Here is a 9,509-nt window from a genome sequence, read left to right as displayed (position 1 = left end):
CCCTACTCCTCTGAGGCATAGGCGCCGCCCTTTTTTTTTTGTTGCAGTTTGACCAGGGTGGGGTTTGAAACCGCCACCCTTGGTATATGGGGCCAGCGTCCTACCCAGTGAGCCACAGGTGCTGCTCTAGCCAAGCCAGTTAATTTTAAATAAAGGAGGTTACCCTTGGTGATCTGGGTAGGCTTCATCTAATCAAGTAAAGGCATTAAGCACAAAAACAGGTTTTCTGGAGAAGGAATTCTGCCTCAAGACCGTAACACAGAACTCCTACTAGAATTTCCACCCTGCTGGCCCACCCTATAAATTTGGGAATGCTAGCCCCCACAATCATGTGAGCTAATTCCTTAAAATATTTATCCATCCATTCATCTAACTATCCATCCATCCTCTGGGTTCTCTGGAGAATCCTGGCTGATAAATCACGGAATGAAGTAGAAAACAAAGCATTATGAAATCAGAAGATCAGGTTTTCAGTCTTTGCCCAGCTGCTTATCTGTTGTGTGACCTTGGGCATTTCCATTAACTTTTGAGGCCGATTTTTTTGTTAGAGACAATAATATCAAAAAGATGTCATATCATTGCAATGTGTAAAATATGACTATATTCCTGGTTTAAGGCTGTCTCCAATAAGGTTAGAGATGCTGGAAGTGTAACCTCCAGAAAAAATTTGTTTTAGTATGCTTAAAAAAAATACATAATCATTATGATGACAAATATGCACTCTTGCTTTCATTTTTCACTTAACCATGGCCAAGTGCTCATAATAGCAATAAAATGTATTCAGTGGTATTTTATTTTTTACCTCTGACAAGGGATTCAATCTCCTTCACGGCAGCTTCATTTTGAGCTTCTGCAAGTTTTTCATTGATTTCCATTATTTCCATGAGGAACTGCCTGTCCATTTCATCATCTGTTCCTTCAGAAATCTGTACTCCACGTAGCTTTAGCTATTGTGATAGAAAACAAGAAAAAGAAGTTCAAGAAGGTAAGGCCAGAGTCATATAAATCCTACTCATTCTTTAGAGCATAATACCACTCAGGAGAAAACTGGAGGTGTCTCAATAATAAAAGAGTAAGGGTAGGGTGTTAAAAGCTTGGACTGAGATAGAAGGGCTGGGATAGTATTCCATTTGTGCTCACCAAACTGTGTGACCCTAGGGTAGTCAAGGGTCAATGTGGAGGCTGAACTAGATGTGTAAAGGCTGAACTCTATGTGGAGGCTGAACCAGATGTGTAAAGATTTTATTCAATTCTAAAATTTTTCTGGATTCTAATACACTCCTAAAAAAAAAAAGCAAAACAAACCCCAAAGTACTCTCTCCTAAAATCTATCATCATCAAATCCTTGGAATTCATAGAAAATGGTTTTAAAAATGCTTTTGGGGAAAATGAGAATTACAAAGAATACTCAGAATACTGAATATACTCAGATTACTGAGACTATGTAGAGAAAACTAAACTTGTATTTTTGAGGCTAAGTATCATTGGGTCCCTGGACTCAAAGAGGTCTCAAACACTCTTTTGCTGAATATAGGGGAAGAAGCTCTCCTGTACCACAATGGGCACAGCAAGTCACACATAGAAGGGTTGGGAAATCACCTTACAAGGTACAGTCCCCGGCTCAGGGGGGCCAGAAGGGTCTTATAGGCATCATTCACCAGGGTCGAATGCTTCTCTGAGAAGTTCTTTTCAGTCTGTTAGTAGAGATGAAGACAGTCTTATTACCATCCAGATTGGCTAGCTTAAATCAACAAACTTTCATAAAATGCTAGGCAGGCAAGAAATGGCTAAAATAGAGCTAGGGAGATAGATGAAGTGTCTTTATTTTCAGCTGATTGTTCTGAGTTGTCTGGGAAGTCAGATAAAAGATGTGAGTAAATGATAACTCTGGGGTCTGGCTGGCTGCTGGGCTCAAGGTGCCACAGGGTGGAGCTGGTTGTTCAGCTCTGCCTCTGATAATTGCATAACTATAGGGCCACTGCCACCCCACCCAGTGTTTAGTATTATTGGGGATGGCCAATAAGCTACCTGGGACCTCTGGCTGAAGAAATCTGGATGGACAAGACGCTGTAGTTGCTGATACCTGTGCTGAAGTTTTGTGGTGTCAACTCTGAAGGAACGGTTGCTAGAAGGAAATTAGGAGATGAAATTCATGTAACAAATATTTATAGATTTGTCTACCATGGGCCCTGCTCTTATGAGGAAGATGCAATCAAACATAATACCAAACATAATACCAAAAAGTGTTAGGTGCTGTGAAGGGGAACTGAATAGGGTCAGAGAGGGTGGGAGATGAAATCTGAGCTGAGACCTGAATGATGATGATCAGAGGAAAGAGAACTTCCTCTGAGAATCTAGGTAGAGAGAACTGCAAATACAAAGACTGAAGTGGGAGCTAGGTTGGGACATTGAAGAACTTAAAGATCAGTGTTATAGCTGCCTATCATAAGTTCTCAGTGACAGGTGGGGTGGATCTCACAGTTAAGGAGAAGAGGCTACTTGGTGCCTATAGTTCAGCAACAAGGGCACCAGCCACATACACAGTGGCTGGCAGGTTGGGATTTGGCTCAGGCCTGCTAAACAACAACAACAAAGCTGGACATTGTGGCGTGCGCCTGTGGTCCCAGCTACTTGGGAGGCTGAGGAAAGACAATCGCTTAAGCCCAAGAGTTTGAGGTTGCTGTGAACTGTGATGCCACTGCACTCTACCAAGGGTGACATAGTAAGACACTGTCTCAAAAAAAAAAAAGAAGAGGCATTCCTGAAACCCATAACAGACTCTTTGCTTGGCCAAACTTCAGACAGGCTTCTGAAGCTTTTCTAAAGCCCATTTGTCACTTCCTTGAAAAATCCAGTTTTAGCAAAGAACCCTGCAAGTCAGTTTAGACAGAACCTGCCCTTCTGGATATTTGGTCATCCTCAGTATCTGGTCAGGTTCCTCAAACTCCTCCACCACCCAGGTAATGTATGATCACTCTGGCCTGTCTTCAATCAGAATACTATGAGACAGGTTTAGGCAGAATCACCCCGACCCATAATATTTCCTTTTAGTAATTTTTCATCCACAGACCCCGATTCTAATCTTTGGTTATACATTCCCTTTTGCCCATACTGTATTTGGAGTTCACCCCAATCTCTTTCCCCTACCTCAGAACCTTATTGCAGTGGTCCTTCTACCTATGGATATATATATGGTCCTGAAGAAAGGCTTCCTGTGCTTTAACAAGTGTCATTGAATATTTTTTTTTAACACCATCCTGTCTTTAGACATCCCACATCCCTGTCTACCACTTTATTTTAATCCACCCACCCATCGCTTTCTATTCCCAGAGCCTACTGTATTTCTTCACCAGTTAGCCCTGCCCATGCTTCTCCACTTATCCAATTATTCCACCCGAGAGGAAAAAACGCCGTTTCTTGGACCTGCTCCGTCCAATTCCCACTTTTCCCTTAAGCTTGACCTGCAAAATTGTCTTTCATGCTCTTACTCTCTAGAACCTTAGATCACAGATCAATACTCCTTTCTTAAAAGTCTCAACCTAACTTCAAACCTTTCCGTTCCTATCCTCAAACTTCCTCTCTCCCAAGTCCCACCCCTCAAGTCCCTCTCCAAGGTAGCATCTGAGGCCCCCTTCCCCCAGTCCCATTTAGTCCCTCACCGGCCCTCGCCTCAGTCCCCGCCCCTCAACGTCCTCTCTCTCCGCCCTATTTTACCAGTCCCGCTTTCTCCTTTCCAATCCCAATCTGATACCCTCCCCTTCGGTAGGGCAGCCCCTGACATCTCTCTCGCCTCGGCCCGTTTCCTGAAATCGTCACGCATACCAATCCATGAGGCTGAAGTAATCTCGACTGGGGTCAGGCGGCTGCAGGGCGCGGCACTGCGGGCAGAAGAACCTGTCCCCTCGTCCAGGGCCCCCAGGGCTGCCACAGTTCCAACATCGGGGTGAATTGTTTCTTGCCTGCATTGCAGCATCGTAGCTTAGCATTCTCTTTCCGGGGACCCCTGTCGGCCTCAGCCCCCACATCCATAGCAAAGCTCCCCCTTTCCCCTTCCACATCTGGTCAGCGGCCTATATCGCCGCAGTCGCCCGCTACAGGGAAAAGCGGCGAAAGCGGCTGATGAGACTAACGTTGATGATTGGCTGAGGAATTGAGAGGGGCGGGATCACCCAAGGGAAACCTGAATGCAGTGTTCCGCTCTGCATTATAAACTACAACTCCCAGCAAACTTTGAGGCTGTGCCTTGAGGACACTTCTGCTTCTCCTCATTGGTCAGGCGGTGGGGAAGGGTGTTTTGATTGGGTGAGGGTGGAGTTTGTATCTGCAGGTTTAGCGCCACTCTGTTGCCTGCGGCTGCGAAGCGTGTGCGTACCGGGTGGGCTCCAGCGGTGAGTCATAGGGGGACTTCTTTTGGGTGTACGGTAGTTCGAATCCTATCTTCTGCATTTTAGGGGAGGTGGAATCTATCGAGCTTCGCTTTGTCGGTATTTTTGAGCTGGAAGGAGAGTGCGTGGGTGACTGACTCTCTTAATCATCTAGGGGAAGTTCACTTTCCCTGTTACTTACAAGCTGTAACAGGCCTGGACGTACAGGATAAGAATGAACAGAGTTGGGCTCTTCCATACCTAAGCGAAATTGCTTTGTAAAGAGTTTTTTAAAAAAGTTAATAATTACTACCACTAAAGAATGGTAATTTAGGTTCAATCTGTAAAATACTTGTAGAGAATACAACCTTAGCTTCTAGGCGCTGCAGGAACTGGAAACGCACTGACTTGTGCATCAGGATGTTCTGCGAGTATCCCTAAGTGTGTGGGATGGAGTGGCCAAGAATGGGTGGAGAGGCACTATTCTTCCCAGGGATTCAGTTTCTGTAGTTTGTAGGGCTTCTTGGATTTTTTTGGGAATGGAATTCTGTTCACAGTTGGAGTTTTGCTGCAGTCACATTGGCTTTTCACTCACCGCTCTGCATGGCCTGCCAATAAGAATAGCTCCCAATTAGCAAGCATGGGGGGAGGGGAAGCGTTACTTGCATCACCTCATTTAATCCTTAGGATCATGCCATTGTTTATTAGGGGCTATGAAAAAAAAAAGTCCTCACGATCTATTTTCTTTAGATGAGAGAACAGGCTCAAGATGTGATCATGCAAAAGTTTCACTCAAGAGTCTTGATTTCAGCCCTGCCTTCCTCTGACCTCTTACGGCTACCTCTTGATACATTGACTTTCTCCAGTTGTCAGGGGAGAGAAATCTTGCTCAAAAAACCGCAGGAAGGACCCAGTTTGGCTAGTGTTAGACCAGCAGGTCCTGGAGTGGCAGACTCACCTGTGGCATCGCTTTACTGGCATGTTTTAAAGAAAACTCATGGCGGCACCCATGACTCAGTGGGTAGGGAGACAGCCACATACCCTGAGGATGACGGGTTCGAACCTGGCCTAGGCCAGCTAAAGCAACAATGACAATTGCAACAAAAAAGAAAAAAAAAATAGCTGGGTGTTGTGGTGGGTTTCTGTAGTTCCAGCTATGTGGGAGGCTGAGGCAAGAGTATTGCTTAAGCCCAAGAGTTTGAAGTTGCTGTGAGCTGTGATGCCAAGGCACTCTACCCATGGTGACAGCTTGAGACTCAAACAAACAAACAAGCAAACAAAAACAAGAAAACAAAAGACCAAGGAAACTCATCAAGTCTTTTGTCTCTTGAAAGCTGTATAAATGCAGTAGGTCTGAGTACAGTAGTCCCCCTTTATCCAAAGTTTTGCTTGCTTTGGTTATGGTTATGGTTACTGCAATCCAAAAATATTAGATGGAAAATAACAGAAATGAACAATTCATAAGCTTTAAATTTTGTTATTTCAAAGTGCTGTGTTCAAGTCACCTTTACTTTATTTAATAATTAAGCAAATTATTAAAGCTCCAGAGTAATGATGTTGGCAGTTCGAAAGTGCCAAAAAGAAAAGTACTTCCTTTAAGTGAAAACCTGAAAGCTGGCAACTTAAGGAAAGAAAAAAAATTATGTGCTGAGGTTGGTAAGATCTATGGTAAGAATGTATCTTCTATTCCTGAAATTGTGAAGCTGGAAAAGGAAAGTTGTGCATAGTAAGCACAGGGTTCAACATCATCTTTGGTTTTAGACACCCACTGGGGGTCTTGGACTGTATTTCCAGAGGGGGCAACTCTAATTTTGTTTATTATGTTCTCCTGGAGTAGTATCGTCAGTGTAGGCAGGAGAGTGTTTACCTTTTTATTTATTTTAATGTCTGATTAGGAGAACATTGAAAGTTACTTTGAAATTACTGGTGGTTCTGTTATCACAGTCTAACTGTCCATCAGGTTGGTGGGAACCTCTGTTAGGTATCTTATAAATCAAAGAATGGTTCCTGCAACTTTCAGTCTGGAAGGCCAGTTAGGGTGCTAAGATGAATGCCACAGTTACCATCACAAAGGGCTAGGTGGAGTTGTTTAGAGCAGTCTTTGTTAGTGTTCTGCCTTCTAGGTCTCTGGGCCCTTAGCCGGGGGTGGATGTGTGTGTGTGTGGGTGGGGGTGGGGAATCTAGTTTGAACAAATAGAGTGTGATCCCTTTGCTTTAGGAGCAAGCCAGGGAAAGGGGAGGTATCAGTGATGGTTTATGTAAATGGCCCTTCTGGAGAGATGAAGGAAGTTCTTGTACAATTTTTTTTTTTTTGCGTATCTTATATCCCAAGCCATCTTACCCTTTTTTTTTTTTTTTTTTTTGAGATGAGCTTCAGGCTGTTGCCCTGGGTAGAGTGCTGTGACATCACAGCTCACAGCAACCTCTAACTCCTGGGCTTAAGCGATTCTCTTTCTTTTATTTTTATTTATTTATTTATTTATTTTGAAATAGAGCCTTGAGCTGTCGCCCTGGGTAGAGTGCCTCTGCATCACAGCTCATAGCAACCTCCAACTCCAGAGTTTTACTTTGTTGCCCTTGGTAGAGTGCTGTGGCATCATAGCTCACAGCAACCCCCAGCTCCTGGGCTTAAGCTATTCTGCCTCAGCATCCCCAGTGGCTGGGACTACAGGTGCCTGCCATAACACCTGGCTATTTTTTTTGTTATTGTTGTTGCAGTTTGGCTGGGGCCGGGTTCGAACCTGCCACCTTCAGTATATGGGGCTGGTGCCCTACTCACTGAGCTACAGGTGCCGCCCCACAGCTATTTTTTGGTTGCTATCGTTGTTTGGCGGTCCTGGGCTGGATTTGAACCCGCCAGCTCAGGTGTATGTGGCTGGTGCCTTAGCCACTTGAGCTGTAGACGCTGAGCCTTAAGCGGTTCTCTTGCCTCAGCCTCCCAAGTAGCTGGGAGTACAGGTGCCTGCCACAAGGCCTGGCTACTTTTTGGTTGTAGTTGTCATTGTTATTTGGCAGCCCCAGGCTGGATTTGAACCTGCCAGCTTTGGTGTATGTGTCTGGGACCTTAGCCACTTGAGCTATAGGTGCCGAGCCGAGCCAAGCCATCTGATCCTTCATTCTCTTTCCAAAATGTACAGTTACATCTGATAAACCCATTGTATGCTGAAAATATTGTCAAGTTGAAAATACACTTAATATACCTAACATGCACTTAACCTAGCAAATATCATAGCTTAGTCTAGCCTAACTTAAATGTACTCAGACACTTACATTAGCCTACAGTTGGGCAAAATCATCTACACATCTACACAACCACACAAAGATTGTTTTATAATAAAGTATTGAATATCTCATGTAATTAATTAAATATAATACTAAAAGTGAAAACCAGAATGGTCAATAGGTACTTGGAAGTATGGTTTCTATGAAAGTATTTTGCTTTTATACCTTCATAAAGTTGAAAATTGTTGAATTTAACCATCAGAAGATTGCATATGAAATTCAAATGTAGTATTTTTTTTTTTTTTTGAGACAGAGCCTCAAGCTGTCCCCCTGGGTAGAGTGCTGTGGCATGACAACTCACAGCAACCTCAAACTCTTGGGCTTAAGCAGTTCTCTTGCCTCAGCCTCCCAAGTAGCTGGGACTACGGGCACCTGCCACAATACCCGGCTATTTTGTTGTTGCTGTTGTTGTAGTTGTCATTGCTGTTTGGCAGGCCCTGGCCGGGTCCGGACCCGCCAGCCCCAGTGTATGTGGCTGGTGTGCTAGCTGCTGAGCTACAGGCTCTGAGCCGCCATCTTGTATTTTTAAGGGAATTAGGTAAATAGCAAGAGTTGAAAATCTAGTTTTGGTGGATGTACCTAGTGGTTGGTCATGGGCAGGATCTTCAGAATTGGAAGTGGATGGGCTATTGGAAGGTGCTCTTATTTCACAAATTCTGGAACTGCTGCAAATATCTTTAGAGTTTTGGCAGTTGTTTCTCTCTCTCAGTCTTAGAACATAGAGAACATTTTTCTCATGCTATTCCTTTATACTCAGCAGGGATGGTTAACAAGAAGGGGAAGGGGAGCAGAGTGTGTCTGGAATTGTGCTGAGTTTTGAAAAGTATCTGATGTCTTTAAAAACAGCCTTTGAAGCAGATATTTAAACACTATTTTGCTAGGCTGGGCACAATGGCTCATGCCTGTTATCCCAGCACTCTGGAAGGCCAAGGCAGGTGGTTTGCTAGAGCTCACAGGTTTGAAACCAGCCTGAGCAAGAGTGAGACCCCTCTCTCAAAATAGCCAGGTGTTGTGGCAGGCACCTGTAGTCCCAGCTGCTGGAGAGGCTGAGGCACGAGAACTGCTTGAACCCAAGAGTTTGAGGTTGTTGTTAGCTATGATGCCACAGCACTCTACCAAGGGTGATAAGTGAGACTCTGTCTTAAAATAAAATAAACAAAAAACTCCACTATTTTGCTGAGGAGGAAACTGGCTCAGAGAGTTAATAATCTGAGAAGTGGCCATGTGGTTATTCCAAATAGTTTGGCCTGTCTCCTAAATTGTAGGGCATGTCACGGTGACATGGAGCATCCTTTGCTCAAATCTTTGGTATCACCTCCCCTCAGTTGAATGGCAACTATTACTTAGACAGAAAGAGAAGACAAAATTTCAAGAAGTTTGTCCCTAGGCTGGGGACCAATCATTCACCTCCTCTATTTAGTGCTTCTGACTGATTTGCCAATTCCTCCCAGGGTCCTTTGGTGGACTGTGACACTGATCTGAAAGGCCACCTTCTAGTAATGTAGACAGGAGTCTCATCCTTTTGCAGGAGGAAGGGGAGGAATTATTTTCTCTTCTTACTCTTTATCCCCTTCTCCTCAGCCTCTAGGGAAGTATTTCTCACGCAGGGGGGATTCTGTGCAGGATTTCTGTGCAGGACGATGACCTGGATGTGGCTACTAATTCGTTTGCCAGGATTAAGCTCAGCCTTCTATGTTGCCTCCAGGAAAAGAGTTTCCTCTTTCATTTATGCTCAGTTCTTACCTCTTTCTATCTTCCAACAAGCAATAATTGACCCAGATAAGATTTGGATTTTCAAAACAAGCTGCCCCTTTTTTCTTCCTTACAGAATTGGAGAGAAGATGGGAAGCCAAGAAACAATCT

The 9,509-nt window shown here is 44.2% G+C and overlaps 1 protein-coding gene across 1 annotated transcript; it reads right to left on the bottom strand.

Annotated features, from left to right (window-relative positions):
• Positions 1–890: 890 nt before the first annotated feature.
• Positions 891–4,075, bottom strand: HSCB (HscB mitochondrial iron-sulfur cluster cochaperone). Its single transcript, XM_023513247.1, has 4 exons — positions 3,823–4,075; positions 2,029–2,125; positions 1,600–1,694; positions 891–947 (listed from the first exon to the last, which is right to left on the bottom strand). The coding sequence occupies exons 1-4, from the start codon at positions 4,056–4,058 to the stop codon at positions 944–946; spliced, it is 432 nt and encodes a 143-aa protein (XP_023369015.1). The 5' UTR covers positions 4,059–4,075; the 3' UTR covers positions 891–943.
• Between the last annotated feature and the right edge of the window lie 5,434 nt (positions 4,076–9,509).

Source organism: Otolemur garnettii, unplaced genomic scaffold (assembly GCF_000181295.1).
Source record: "Otolemur garnettii isolate 467f Iridium unplaced genomic scaffold, OtoGar3 scaffold00038, whole genome shotgun sequence".
Taxonomy (NCBI): domain Eukaryota; kingdom Metazoa; phylum Chordata; class Mammalia; order Primates; family Galagidae; genus Otolemur; species Otolemur garnettii.
This window is presented reverse-complemented; position numbering and strand designations above follow the sequence as displayed.